This window comes from Cataglyphis hispanica, chromosome 11, assembly GCF_021464435.1.
Source record: "Cataglyphis hispanica isolate Lineage 1 chromosome 11, ULB_Chis1_1.0, whole genome shotgun sequence".
NCBI lineage: Eukaryota > Metazoa > Arthropoda > Insecta > Hymenoptera > Formicidae > Cataglyphis > Cataglyphis hispanica.
Window position 1 is genome coordinate 4,158,520 of NC_065964.1, and position 15,225 is coordinate 4,173,744.

At 34.2% G+C, this 15,225-nt stretch overlaps 2 protein-coding genes and 1 long non-coding RNA gene across 6 annotated transcripts; 2 read left to right on the forward strand and 1 right to left on the reverse strand.

Moving 5' to 3' along the window:
• Positions 1 to 872: 872 nt before the first annotated feature.
• Positions 873 to 6,087, reverse strand: LOC126853119 (arylalkylamine N-acetyltransferase-like 2). Of its 4 annotated transcripts, none has more exons than XM_050598595.1 (3): positions 5,937 to 6,087; positions 1,857 to 2,145; positions 873 to 1,661 (listed from the first exon to the last, which is right to left on the reverse strand). In XM_050598595.1, the coding sequence occupies exons 2-3, from the start codon at positions 2,127 to 2,129 to the stop codon at positions 1,170 to 1,172; spliced, it is 765 nt and encodes a 254-aa protein (XP_050454552.1). In that variant the 5' UTR covers positions 2,130 to 2,145; positions 5,937 to 6,087; the 3' UTR covers positions 873 to 1,169. The 4 variants fall into 4 exon arrangements, with proteins under 4 accessions (XP_050454552.1, XP_050454550.1, XP_050454553.1 ...); XM_050598593.1 differs by lacking the exon at positions 5,937 to 6,087 and adding an exon at positions 5,200 to 5,237; XM_050598596.1 differs by lacking the exon at positions 5,937 to 6,087 and adding an exon at positions 5,108 to 5,211.
• LOC126853135 (uncharacterized) lies at positions 3,341 to 5,341 on the forward strand. The gene is made up of 3 exons (XR_007687913.1): positions 3,341 to 3,804; positions 4,372 to 4,637; positions 5,205 to 5,341. It is a non-coding gene; the product is annotated as an uncharacterized LOC126853135 (long non-coding RNA).
• Positions 6,088 to 6,531: 444 nt separating the features above from the next.
• Positions 6,532 to 15,069, forward strand: LOC126853091 (protein AF-10). Its single transcript, XM_050598524.1, has 14 exons — positions 6,532 to 7,175; positions 7,250 to 7,329; positions 7,430 to 7,594; positions 7,691 to 7,888; positions 7,968 to 8,651; positions 9,768 to 10,102; positions 11,385 to 11,831; positions 11,924 to 12,107; positions 12,188 to 12,386; positions 12,663 to 12,815; positions 12,903 to 13,161; positions 13,234 to 13,359; positions 13,436 to 13,588; positions 14,307 to 15,069. The coding sequence occupies exons 1-13, from the start codon at positions 7,067 to 7,069 to the stop codon at positions 13,584 to 13,586; spliced, it is 3,090 nt and encodes a 1,029-aa protein (XP_050454481.1). The 5' UTR covers positions 6,532 to 7,066; the 3' UTR covers positions 13,587 to 13,588; positions 14,307 to 15,069.
• Positions 15,070 to 15,225: the final 156 nt, after the last annotated feature.

Consider the following 15,225-nt stretch of genomic DNA (forward strand, 5'->3'; position numbering starts at 1 on the left):
AGCCTTTATATAACATATTATGTAATCTTATAAAATGAGCAATTAATTCTAGAATTATTGTCATCGCATGCATGAGATCTTGTAGTCTGACATATTTTTTCTCCTTACATTTGATTATATTTCTAGTATGTGTGATGTCATAGAATATCTCTCTTTTGAACATTATCCTTTATTTCTATTTCAGCACATTATCGTTATTACTAGCCTGTTCAAGTAATATCAATGCGCAATCAATTTGTCCATCCGCTGCGATGTATTTTCATGCATTTGCATGTAAATATTTTATAGCACGGTTTTATTAAACTTGCTACATATATTATAAAATGCAATATATTTTTCGATCGTAGGAAATATTTTCTCTAGCTAATATACGATTATTCTTATTATATACATTAAAAATCCTATTTCTCTCTCGAGAAAATTTTGTTTCAATCAATTGCTATATAAATTGTTCGCGAAATCGGACACAAAATATGAATATTTAAAAACAAAACAAAGACCACCAGATTACTTTGCACTAGAATTTCGCATAAAATTCCTTCAAATCTAATAACTCATTGCATTTTTTTCTTTATCTGAAAGTTTTTAATTTAAAAAAGATATTATTTTTTTGCCCGCGAAAATTATTAAGGTTCATAAGAAAAATAAATGCGAGATGATATTATAACTTTGTATGTTAATATATTGAACAGATGATAAACCCCTAATTAAGTTTAATTAATTTTTCAATATTTAGAGAAGAGAGATTTATCTCTCGCTCGCGCTCCGACATCATTCTTTTAATATCTTGCTGCAAGATATCTCGAACGAAAACGTTCCATGAATCCATTGATCCTCTCATGCATTCTAAAGGTACAAATAAATGACGTGTATGTTTTTCTAAGTTTTTTATTGCATATATAAGAAATGTATTTAAAGTCTTGTACAAAATTTGATCTTACTGTAATCTTATGAGATTACATTGCACATAAGCATCATAAATGCATATTATTGTATTATATATTTATATACTATATTATGTATAATTTTATTAAATGTATATTATGTATAACTTTATTAAATATGTGGATGAAAATTCGAGATGGTGAGAGATAGTCAGAAAGTCAATGCAAAGACGTTAACAAAGTCGCGATTTTTGTCTACAGAAATTGCCAAAATTGCGTGATTGATTACGCGAGTCTCTTGGCCACTAAGACGCACTTTTGGTGTTCTTGATCTATTTTCTCGCTGAACTTCTTACCATTGAATTCGAATTCATCGTAGGAAATTTCCATCAACTGATCGAAATGGAGTTTTGTAGCAATTCGTTGCGAGTAATTGGATGTCATAATTGCGGAAGCCAAGGTTGGCTTCTCGTCGACGTTTGTCAACTCGTCGTTATCATGTATCGTGACAGATGTCCTCACATTTTTACCATGTTTCAGTTCCTTGCCAAGTTCTAATGATGAAATAACGAGCAGCTCACCTATACGTCGTTTCCCGTAAGCGGGATGAGTCGCCAGGAACATGAGCTCGAGGATGCAACTGACATTGTAATGCTTGAAGAGATTTATCCTTGAATCAACGTTTCTCATAAAGTCCACCAAACACTTGGATGATTTATATTGGCAGTTGTCGCTGAAGCGCTCAAAGTAGCTCTTTTCCGAACTGCTATCGAATACCTGGGAGATCGGAAAATGTCGGAAATTAATCTAGAAACACTTAGTAAATAATTTTTGTATTGTATAAAATTTTTATATGATCGAATCACTATTAAAGTGAAATATTATAACAAAATATATTTAGAAATACTTAAATTTTTAAATTAATGTTTTATATCAAAAAAATTTGAAAAATTAAATAGAATGTTCGCTCACTTGAATTTTATTGAAGCAGACGCCAACAACCTCGTTACTGGTGGTATCAATAGCCACTACACTGACGCCATCCTTAGCCGCATTCAAACAAAGTTCTTCAAGTTCTTTGCATGCTCCCGGTTCAGAATTCAAGTCCACAGCTTTAGACACGGATTCGTAGACGAAGAAGCTCTTCCTTATCACGTCGAGAGCACCCTCCAAGGTTTCGTCTGTTAAAGATTCAAATTCTATCCGACCATCCTCCGTCGAGCCCCAAGGCCGATAAGAGGGCATCCTTTTGCGTGTTTTGCTGGAAAACAAACATGATCTCAATAGTACGTAATGATTGTTTCAAGAAATAAAATTCACAAAATTTAAATATTATTAACTTATTTCTAAAAATGGATGAAATATATCGTTATATTAAATAAAAAAATTTTATATTTATTTTCTTAACGCTGCTATTAATCGTATGTTATATTTTTAGAAACTGAAAATTGATTATGGAATATTATTGTTTATTTGCTACCTATGTTAATCGCATTTAAGCGTTTTGTAAAATTTCAAGGACATATATATATACTTAATTATTCGCACATATACACGCTTACAACTAATTGCTAAAAATATTTTGTCTGCAAATGAAAAATATAACTTTTCAGAAACATTGTTATAACAAATATTTTTAAATGACAAAATGAAATGACGTCCTTGTTGCAATTTAACAGACAATTGTGCATACTTATTAGACTACAATTAGTACTCGCAAATAGATATGATAATAATTGGTCTTGTCAGAATATTGCATAACATGTATATAATATTTTCATCAGATATTTTAAAAATCAAATATCAATAAAGTTGCAATTTTAATAAAATTTTTATATATTAAATTTAATTTTTATTTATTAAATTTAATTTTTATATATTGTTTATTATTTCTAATATTGTTTTACATAAATATACATATAAAAAAATAAAATCACATGAAAAAATAATATTGGAAAATAATTGTGATTAAAAAATATTTCATTTTTTTTCTATAATTGTTTTTATTGCCATTCGATATTAAAGATATAATACGCTAGACAGATAATACTAAACAAATGATAAATAAATAGATTTAAAATTCTTAAAAATACTCGGAATGATACCTCATATTTGTGAAGAGATTTTAGCACGATGACTGTCCATTATATACTGAGCAGTTATCGACGATAAACATGCTCGTGAAATATAGCTTATTGCGATGCTGTACTTATCTTGGGACTTTGGATTATTTTATTACATTTAATCAGAATATATGAATTTAAATAGATATTCAAAAAAAGCATATATAATAAATTATTATAACAAAATTTATTATTTAATAATAATATATAACAATGCATAAATACGTAGGTAGTTTTCCAGATTATGTATTTTGCATATAAAAGTAAACATATTGCAAAGTTATTAATTACGTCATTTTATGACATAATTAAAGATAAAATAAAAAAAAAGATTTTTTTTATTCTTTCTTGATACATGTTTGTATATATATTTTATATATTTTATATAAAAGTTGTGATTTTTTGTAACAGTGCTATTGGAGGGTCTCCAAATCTCCAATGTGCTTGTAGATAAGTACAACCCTGATAATTGATACTATATTTTACACATACATTGGTAGCGCACAAACACATGCTATACATGTATGGCAGTAACATTCAGTCTTGCTAAGGTCGCACTGTATCGCGTTCTTTCTCTGCATGCATGTTTATGCAATATTTTTCCAATAATATTAATTATCATTGCGCGAACATTGACTCTGATTTAATGAATGTACATAATCATTAATTGTGATTACAACAAGAACGTAATTATGGATTCTAATCCATTTTGTTTTTGACTGGTTTGTAGAATGTATTTATTTTATTATTCTTTTTTTTTCAATGACGTGGACAGCTCTTGAAAAGTGATTAAACACGTAAGCGAAGTATCGTCCTTAAACTTAATTGGAATATTGCATAACAGCACGACAAGTACGAATAAAGTGCAATTATAAATGCGCGGAAAGAAAAAAAAAGATTATATTCATCCGTATATATAATTGCGTATATTGCATATATAATTATATTAATAATAAAATAATACAGATTGTAAAAACGTTTAATTAAATTTTATTATCATATTCTATATATCGCATATCGATAAAAAAATATTTAAATATACGTTCGCGAATGTAATTTTCCATGTTGATGTTAAAAATGCTAAAAATGACATTTTAATGGAAAACATATGAATATTATTTAAATATTATATAATTAATAAACATGAAAGCGGATATTTAATTTAGCTTGTCTTATGCTGTCGTTAGCAATGATCTTATTAGCAATATTTATTCGTAAAAATATGGCATTATATATTTTATATTATATATATATATATATATATATATATACATATATATATATATATATATGTATATATATATATATATATGTGTGTGTGTGTGTCTCTTTAATTTTTTATTGTTTAAAAAAAAATTTCTTAGATTTTGATTATAGATGAACGCGAAATAATGACTGTTGATACAGAGATTAAATGCGCAATGAGAACACGAAACGTCATGCAGATGGATCATCTCACTCGTATTATATATATGTGTCAATAATCGCACAAGGCCGCGAGAGGAACGAAAATATATGGTGGATATATTTAGAAATCACACGTTGTGAGACGAGTCTTGACGAGTTGTCTCATCATTCAACAGTCGCGATTCACCATTTTTTGGAAAATCAATCTTTTGCAGATCATTATGTAATTATATTATTATACATAACTCTCACTGTTCTTATATAAATTCTGATAATTAACTTGCGAGTGATAGAATCTTTTTCAGCGATTAAATACTTGACATAAAGATTCTGTAAGAGAATGCGAAATGTGATGTCGATAAATTGAATATTATTAAAAAGTAAAAATTGCAAGAAACTATTTTTTGCGTCTCTAATGATTCTCACATAAACTCTGTACAGTATAAAATTTTATAAAAACCTTATAAGTATTTAAAAAATATCTTTGAAATGTTAAATGTATTGTTTTTAGAATCACACTCTTTATAGTATTTGAAATATCAAGTCTGTAGTTGTCATTCATCATTCGAATTTCTTCGAATAAATTGTGCGAAGTGACCATTTCAGTTCTCGTCTTGCATTAGTATTTATTTAGATTTCTTAAAATATTTCTTGCCGTTTTTTACTGAGATAAATAAAAGCGGAAAATTATACAGTTTTCGTTACACTTTGCACAGTGCAGTAACACGTAACGAGTCTTCTCCCTCTGTCTCTTGTCATTGTTTGAAATACATAAAACTCTCTACCGCAGATGAGGAACTGATCCCATCCAAGAAGTCACATAGAGAACGGAATTATGAAATCAGTGTCCGGTTGAAGTTCTCGGGTTTCGGCTCGATGCAGAAAATACGCTCGCGTTACGAAACAATAGTGTTGCGCGTACGATATGTCGATAAATTTTGCATATCGTATCGATACCTGAGCTAGAGACGAGACAAGAATCGATACCAGCGTGCTACTTGACAGGAATAAAAAAAAACTTCCATCCTACATTCCTTTCTGTATATCAATTCCTAGAAATGATTACTATTTTTTTTTAATAAAATGTTACATCTATATAAATATATAAAATATTTCATTTATCTAAAAATCTCGAATAGATCATTTTTGATACGAAATGTTGATAAAATGACAGTATATAAATAATATTATATCGTTTATTTATTAAAAATGTCAAATTTATATTCTCGATAATTCTTTAACAGAATTTTTGTAAAAAGAAATATTAATCTTTTTTTCTTAATTTAAAGTCTGCTTACATATTTAAATTCATTTTTGCTATATTAAGTTAATTGTCATATGAAAATATATGAATTTAATGTTATAAAATCCATATAATGTGAATTTTATATAAAACTATCGTGAAAAATTATAATATTATATCGTGAAAAATATAATATAATCATTTGTAATAAATATTAATATTTTATTAATTATTGTTACGAATATTTTTTATAATGAACAAAGAATTTAAATTACTTACGAGGTGATAGATGAAAAGATAGTCGAAACGCCAAAATCGTTTCGCTGGTTTGACACGAACTGTCACACTTCGTTAATAATAATTGATCGCTTTTCGTGAGCTTTCTCGGAGAGAACAACTCTTGTAACAGTATTGCAATAATATCTTTGCGTATCTGCGCCGTTTATTTATTAATTATTATCGGGGAATTTTCTATCTTGTTTAAATATTTGCGGGGTTTTCAATTTTGTGGTGTGTAATTGGAGTGAGAGGAAAAATCTCTCGTATTCTCGAAGCTCGTCGATTCGCATTCTACCACGATACAAAATGTTCCTATAAGCTGCATCTTTTCATAATCGGTGCTATTGGTATGTGTGTATATATATATATATGTATACATCTATCTAGATTAATTTAAAGATCTTCGTCCATAGAAAATGCAAGTTCCAATGTCCCTGAAAAACGCATCTTTCCATTGGATATCGGATGCAGAGTGAATTCTTCCGCGAGAAACCGCTCGGCCGATCGCGTTTCGCAGAATCTGGGGGATTGCGAACGCGCCATTCGGCAGCGCTGCGCGTGCGCGACTCGCGCGCGACAGGCAAAAAATAAGATGGCTGCCCAACGAAACAAATAGAGCGCCGTCGTAAATAACACAAACTATAAACCGTCCGAACACGTTTCGAGCGTGCTCCCTGTACGAATTCAACGTGCGTACCCGCGGCATCGGCGGTCCCCTCGCGATCGTTCGCGGAAGACGCGCGTTTTCCCCCAGACGCGACGACGTCCCGCGTGTTCCCTCGCGGTAGCGTGATCCGCGGGAGAACGTTTCTCTTGCTCCTCATTGCATTACCCAACAACGCGTATTGCGCCTCGCGGTGGTCCGTGTCGTACCCGGGGAGGTGCGTGCGTAGTCCTAGCGGCGGGTCCATCGCCTTCGGGGGGGAGGAGATAGCGCCGACGAAGGAGAGAAAGAGAGAGAGAGAGAGAGAGAGAGTAGTGTTGTCGCCGGGTTGACGCCGCGTTCGTCGCCAAGATGCGATCGTGCGACGCGCACGAGACGAGCCCGCCCGCTCCACGTAGACAACACTCGCGGTCCCATGCCTAGCTCCTCATGCTAGTCTCGTCTTCCGAATTGCTTGGGGCACAGCATGAAGGAGATGCTCGGAGGGTGCTGCGTGTGTTCTGACGAGAGGGGTTGGACAGAGAATCCGCTGGTGTACTGCGATGGACAGGGTTGCACCGTTGCCGTACATCAAGGTATTTGTACTTTGAAGAAGCTGGAGTATTTCCCTTTGACAATTGTTTGTAATGAAAACTTTATTGTTTTCTAGCGTGTTATGGTATTGTCACTGTACCAACAGGACCTTGGTATTGCAGGAAATGCGAATCCCAAGAACGCAGTGCTCGGGTGGTATGTACTTTTTTTATGACAGACCATTAAATTTTCTTTTATTGTGATAAAATATAAATATTTTTATCGAGTTATATTATTTGAGATATGATTTCTATAGCGCTGTGAATTGTGTCCGAGTCGTGATGGAGCCCTTAAAAGAACGGATCAGGCTGGATGGGCGCATGTTGTGTGCGCTCTTTATATCCCAGAAGTTCGATTCGGTAACGTGACTACAATGGAACCAATTATATTGCATCTTATCCCTTCAGAAAGATTTAGCAAGGTAAATGTTTAATTTTGATATTATAGATTTAGCAGAAAAAGAAATCAGTATTCCATTATTATCGCGTTATATACATTATAAATTGAATAATTTCAGACATGCTATATTTGCGAGGAACAAGGTAGAGGTAGTAGAGCAAATGTGGGAGCTTGCATGCAGTGTAACAAAACAGGCTGCAGGCAGCAATTTCATGTCACCTGCGCACAGGCTCTGGGCTTACTTTGCGAGGAAGCTGGCAATTATCTTGATAATGTCAAATATTGCGGATATTGCCAGCATCATTATTCAAAATTGGTAAGTAATTTATACACTTGAATATTGAGCTTTTCTTGAAAGCTTGTATGAGTAGCTAATAAGAATGATAAATTTTCAGAAAAAGGGCGGCAACGTAAAAACGATACCGCCATACAAGCCGATACCCGCCGACAACGGTTCGTCGGACTCGTCGCCGGAGAAGGAGGCGGAGACGCCAATAAAATCGTCAAGTGGCAAGCGGAAGAGCTTGAGTTCCAAGTCCACTGCAAATTCTAAAAGTAAATCCAATGCTAGTCCCAGTTTAGAGATAAATGGCGTCACGGACGACAAGAGCAGTGGTAGCGGTCGTAATACACCCAAAGATAATTCCACGAGTTCCAGTAAGTTTACGACATCTAACTTTGTCGAGACTATTGTCACGCAGTCGGAGAGCGTCTTTGGACACGACGGCACCGTCACCGTCACTACCGTTACCACGGCGGCTGTTACTTCCGCAATGAAAACGAGCGGTGGTAATTCGAATGCGGTGCACAAGAACATTGGCGGTCAAGGAAAGTCTAACTCATCGACCTCCAATAAGACATCGAGTCACACTAGCAAAAAGAGGAAAACCGGAGCGCGTACGCCGACTGTGATAGGAAACGAGAACTCGAATCAATCGGCCAGCTCAGAGACTAGCGGATCGGTCGTGGTGGCCGTTAGCACTGTTGTGCAACAGACTGTCCCGAGTAACAACGTACAGCCAACAATCACCGAAGCCACGAGTTTAAGTACAACGACGGAACCGGAAAAATCGAAGAAGGTAAAAACCTTTCGTTATTTTAAATTGCTTAAATCTTTAAATTTAAAAAGATTGGAATTATTTAATTTTAATGTATTGTATTAGAGAGAGAATCTAGAGTAATAATAAATTATATTTTATAACTTGCCGATAATTCTATTATACGATGCTAGAGTTTTGATGTTAAATTAAAAAGGGGAGCACATAATATAAATAAAACATATCAAATATAATACACTACTATATATCTTACTTTTATTATTCGTCTTATATAGAATCATCTGCGTGCGCGTTAATTGTGATTCTCAAAAACATTAATAACCGATATTAATTTGATTAATGTTCCACAATATTCACAACAATATTAAATTTGTGCTTATCAAAGTCTATTCTTAACCAACTTATAGATAATTATGTAGGTTAATTGTCGCAGGTTTACAACATAAGCTTAAAGAAATAATCTAACTAATAAAAAAAAATGGAGTTTTTTCAATTTTCTTGAACTATCTCTATGAAATATCATATCTCTAGAATAGAATTTTTTTTATATTGTTCTGATTACAAGTGTTAGTTTTGCCGAATTTTTAGTTAGTCATATCTGTATAAAGTAATATTGAAACGATAGAAAATCTGATAAATTCTGCATAAAATGTAAATGCAAACCTAGGAACGTAAAATTCCTTTACATTCGGCATGCGACATTTGGAAAAAGATTTATTCCAATGAGAATATCGAACTGTTCCAGCAAGAACAAAGATGAATATTGATGAACAATGATGAATATAATTATATTGCATTATTCATTTTTAGTGTATTTATAATCATTTAGATCAAACTTCAAATAATTAGATCGACGAGAAATTTATCAGTAATACTTGCAATATTTTAATAATAAGAATTAATAATTTTTGTTGTTATTTGGCAAGGAGGAAGGGAAGGAAAGATTAAATTAGAGACAGTGAATCATATGAGAGTTTGAAATTTTTTGCTGTAAACAATTCAATTAATCATCGATTAAGTCGATGGGAGAGTTCTATCCAATCGTCTCTTGAATTTTAGTTATCTATAAAAAACTTAAACTAATCAAAATATGAAATATGATTATAATATTTTATTTATCGCAATCTTCGATTGCAGACGAAAGTGGAGAGCCCGATTCAATCATCATCAAATACACCAGTCGCTACAGAGGCAACTACCACACCTGTGATAATGACAGTGACGCAGTCCCAGTCATCTTCGGTCGTCACCCAGTCGCCAACGACTACGTCGAACAGCATCGTCGTCTCTGTGCCATTGACTGCCACCTCGCTCGCTAACACGGTCCAGAGCGTGGTGACGAGCGCGCCGACGATATATCAACAGCTACAGCAGAGTATAATCACTACAGCCGCCAATGCGGAGCTACGATCCAGCGCGATGGTGACCACCGAGAGGTTCACTGCTGAGGAAGCTCCGACGAAACGATCTCGGTAAGTTTTCGCTATCAAAGAATGATTTAAAAAATTAAGAAAAAGATTATTTTGCCAAAACTGGCTTTATGTTATGACAGGTGCTTTATATGCATAACTACAAATGTAAATACACGTGGTATTTTTGAAGCTTTATTGTGTGAAATTCAGCAAGTGAAAAATTTCCAGGGAAGAGATTATATCTATATATAATTAATTCACTTTTAATTAAATTAGAATATAAATAAGAAAAATAGAAAAAGTACAGCCTTATTATTGCTTTATAATTATGTCATAATTAATTATATTATAATAATAATTATAATTATAACTCATAATTATTGTACTATCATTGAGACATTGAATTTGTTTTCAAAAATAAAATTTATATAAAATAGTGATGAATTTAACAAAAATATGTCGCACACAGAGTGCCGTGAAGTGCATCGAAGTGCGAGTGCAAGTGCACCTAAAGAAGTTGTAGATGCATGCAACTTCAGTCGAAGTATCGTGGATCGTTTTCAAAATGGCGGGTGCGACTGGTAAACAAGGTGGATAGTTCTAACCTCTTCCCATACTCCACATCGAGCGTTCGATTTTTTCAAAAATTCCGTTCGACCGAGTGTAAAACGCGCGTTGGGTAAAAAACGCGTTGTTGGCACTTCAAGTGTCGCAACGTGCGAACGTTGGATCGTTTGATCGAGAGTGCTATACGGAGGATGGAGTGTGTTTATAACAGTAGTCTACCTATGTATTGAGCACAATAGTTCACTCGAGGTCATTCGGCGCGCGCTGCATAATAATTGCATCGCGCGAATAGTTGCGTTACAATAATCACACCTCGCGTCGTAATTTTGGCGCGACGGAGGGCAGGAAAGACGTCGCGGGCTCTGTTGAACGCACTCGTGACTCTGTTAACGTGGAATCTCGAATTGTGGCGAATAAGAGATATCAAGGTTATGTTTGTTTTCGCTTCGGCAAGGTGCCTCAAAGGCAACGAACGACGAAAAGGTGTTACGTGACATTGTAAATGACACTTCGCCGCGGTATTTCACCTCAATGTGCGTTGATCTTACTCTCTTTAACATTATATCATTGGAGACGATTACTTGTTTAGGAATTTTATTATATAATTTCTAATCGTATGTTAAAAATTCGCGCGCTATTAATATTAATTGTTAATTTTAATTACATGTGTGTGTATAAAGTGATTAATAGTTTCTATTTTAATAGAAAACTTATATCAATCTTGTGTACTTTTTACAGCAATCATAATAATTGTTTGAAACACATTACTTTTCAGTTCCCAATCATCGGATAAGCAAGAGAAATCTCGTAAACCAAAGCGTGGTTCGTCCAATAGCCAAGGATCACTGCCGCAATCACAAACTTCATCAGTCGTAACTTCTGTATCCAGCACTGCAGCTGTGGCGACGTCCAAGAGGGGCGCGAGAAACAATCATCAAACCCCTCCCCCCGCCGTCACAGTGGCTCCGATAACCTCGGTGCCATCAATAATTCAAGGTCCCACAGCCACTCTTGGACACTTTAGCAGTGTAAGTGGCACAGGCCCTGCAAACATTATGGGACCGACAGTCAAGGAGTCACCACCTAGCAGTCCTGGATCAGAGAGTATGAGTAGTAGTACTAGCAAACGAAAGAGGAAAGCTGCTGCATCCACACCTATCCCATCTGCATCGACTACACCGACCGCTCTTACCGCAATAAAGGAAGAGAATAATATAAAATTGTAAGATTTGCAGGATCCTGAGACTCTATCAATTGAACAAATACAACATATAATTGTAACTTTTTCTTTTTTTTTTTTTTTTTCTTTTTTAGATTTCAAAATGGGGTTAGTGCACCACATATGCTAGGGAATCAGTTGAATCCTACTTCAACAATGGCGCAAAAGATGTCGGATACACTTTCGCAGGAACTCGAGGCTCATTCTATTTTTACAGAAGCGAGTAATTCCAGTACAACTTTAGTTGGACCACAGTTACATAGTCGAGTAATTGCATCTGTACGTTATCAAAAATTATCAAATTCAAAGCAATGTAAAAATCTTATTACATGCTATATTCGATGTTTTTTTATGAATAGATACGATCTAACCAACCGGGTGGACCACCCACTTCGTTCACCTCGGTTTTCTCCACGAACAGCAATAGTACGAATCCTATACCCGGTACTAGCGGAACTCTGGGTGGTGGAACAATTCCACAGACACTGGATCAGCTTCTAGAAAGACAATGGGAGCAGGGAAGTCAATTTTTAATGGAGCAAGCCCAACATTTTGATAGTGAGTATATATATATAACGAGGAAAAATTCGTTTACAATTGCATGGATTTAGTGAGTTCACGCTTTTACATTGTATAAAAAATTATTTTCTACAAAAAAACCTGCATGATACGCTTTTTATTGTATTTTTGTCTTATAACAAAATCGTCTTTTTTCTATATAATTATTTTTTAAATTTGATATTTTTGACATGTGCTTTGGTCTTTTTAACGTAAAATAAGCGTCCTACACTTAAGTAGAACATAAACCAGCAACATTATTAAAATCTGTTGCAGTTGCATCCCTGCTTTCCTGCCTACATCAATTGAGAGCTGAGAATCTTAGGCTAGAGGAACATGTAAATAATCTCCTGCAGAGGAGAGACCATTTATTGGCTGTGAATGCTAGACTTGCTATTCCGTTGACAACTCAGCCTAGTTCACATCCAGGTTAGTTAGATTAGTCATTTTATATATTTTTTATATTTTATTTATATGAAACGCAGCACATTCACCATATTTCTTAATTATTTTCAGTGAATAATATACATCCTACGGTAAATCCATCTCATCCTAATGTCTCGCACTCTGAAGTGCCGCCTGGCGCTCCGGTACCTAGATCGAATCGCGAACCGCGAGTGAACAACACATATATGCCTCACTCTAGTTCCAGCAATCATCCAACGACATTGGAAAATGGTTTGCCGCCGGATCCCTCCCCACCCGCAGCGGCTTCTCTCTCTCAGTATCAGCATCGTGGATCATTAGTTGCGCCACAACCAAGCCCAACCATCAGGTAACGCGTTGGTTCTCTTCACGGGATTTTGTTGATATAATTGAGATTTAAGTTTATTTCTAAATGAAATAGGCATAGTCCAGCCGGAGGTGGATACCTTCAAGGTTCGAGCAACATAGTATCGCCGGCGCCGGCGAATACTTCCGGCGTGGTGCGTAATTCTTCTGTTACACCGGATCCTCTACGCGGAGTGCCGAGGTAAATAACTTCATTTCGATCATTTTTAATTGTCCAGACATATTTTTTATATATAATGTTTATTATTAATCACTAGATCAGCTTCCCAATCGTCGAGCAATTACATGCCGTCGATGTATCAGCCTACCATGTCCAGTCTCACTGGCAATCAAGTAGGCGGCGTTCACAATCTCCATCCGCACGGACCTTCGCCGACCAGCCATGGGCCACCGGGTAAACCTAGCTGAAGGTAGATAAACACAATGTGGCAGCCGCATATCTTAATTATTAAAACGATATTCTCGTTGCCAACGATATGTCGTTGTTGAAGAAAGCCAATCTCATTGCAAGAGAGACCTAACTGCGCTTCTTCATGAGATATTGACTGATATACATTTTCTATGCCACGTTTATCGGTAATCATTTTCTTATTTACATCATTCTAGTAATGTCAATTGCAGTTTACAATGTACAGACATATATCTTGATTTATATCTCTTTATATCTTTCCACGAGATAAAGTTATATCCAATCATACACATGCATTGTATAAAGTCAATCTTTCTATGTATTCGATAAAGATTTTATGGTGGATCTCATTAAAAAGTAAAGTGTTCACATATTCATTCAAATATCTAATATTATTAATCGATTTGTTTTAACTTGTATTTTTATATGCACGATTTTATACGACTTATATGTACATTGCAACTGTAACGATAAATTGGAGGCTCAATTAAAATTTATTAGTGTTAAAAAAATAATGCAACTTAAAAACGAAGCAGCAGTTAGGAAGATTAGTCTCACAAATTTTTCTGAAATTAAAAGACAATTCCTCATAACATTTATCCATAAAATCCATTATTATTGAAACTTGGTTAATAATAGAATTTATTCTTAATTATATTTTTTTTCTTTAATCATGGTTAGGCATACATTTGAGACATATTCTTTATCTCTCTTTGTAGGCATCATCATATGTGAACAGGCAAATCCACAGATGTACAAATCTTAGACTGTAAGTTAACCTATCGCGTTAAATAGCAATAATACAGTAAGTGTACATTCTCTAATGACGAAACTGCGTCTATTTCTGGTGGTGCGATAAAAGAATATATACATGAAATTTTTCGAAAAATTAATAGAGAAAAATGTTAAATGAAAAACACGAGTAAGTCTAGAACGGAAAGAAACCAAATCATACTACTATTGATTTCGATGCATTTGCCGATAATTCGGATATTGTACCCGCCGGATATTATACATTCGGATATTATATTCCATAACTTTAAAGCTAATGTGCTTTACTTACAATACAGCTTCCCTATTTTTAGCGTGCCACCGTTGAGATATATCGCAGCGCGTGTATTATACGACAAGGATGATATTGAATGCAACCTATTTCAAAGCTAATATTTAATGTATATTGTAATTTTATGCGTAAAGAAAAACGAAGAATATTCAAATGTACAAGACGAGCACTGCCTTTCGCCAACAAGAGCTGTGAAGTAGGTTGATCGCAATTCGACATTCTCTAGCGAACGCATGATCGTTTTGTTTAATACACATTTCATTTGCCTTGCCCTATCCTATTTTCATTAAAATCTGTACAATCTGATGGATTTAATTGACATTATTTCCCATCAGCATTGCTGCGTAATTCTTGAAGGAATGCAAACAGAAGTATTGTGCCATTGTTTGATCTGTGGATTAGAAATACAATATTCCAATAATGATTATTATATATATATTATGTTATATATATTATATATATATATATATATATATATATATATATATATATATATACATAAATATAATAATATATATAATAATAATTATTCGATTGCATTTTAATGGCAATAACCCTGCAATTAATAGTATTAT

Excerpts from the sequence above, each read along its gene's own strand:
- LOC126853119 (XM_050598593.1), bottom strand. The coding sequence starts at position 5,222 with ATGGGATCAGTTCCTCATCTGCG. Across the intron at positions 2,146-5,199 it reads GGATCAGTTCCTCATCTGCG|CAAAACACGCAAAAGGATGC; the intron begins GTAGAGAGTTTT and ends TTTGTTTTCCAG. Across the intron at positions 1,662-1,856 it reads TCTGCTTCAATAAAATTCAA|GTATTCGATAGCAGTTCGGA; the intron begins GTGAGCGAACAT and ends CCGATCTCCCAG.
- LOC126853091 (XM_050598524.1), top strand. The coding sequence starts at position 7,067 with ATGAAGGAGATGCTCGGAGGGTGCTGCGTGTGTTCTGACGAGAGGGGT. Across the intron at positions 8,652-9,767 it reads AACCGGAAAAATCGAAGAAG|ACGAAAGTGGAGAGCCCGAT; the intron begins GTAAAAACCTTT and ends CTTCGATTGCAG. Across the intron at positions 12,387-12,662 it reads GCAAGCCCAACATTTTGATA|TTGCATCCCTGCTTTCCTGC; the intron begins GTGAGTATATAT and ends AATCTGTTGCAG.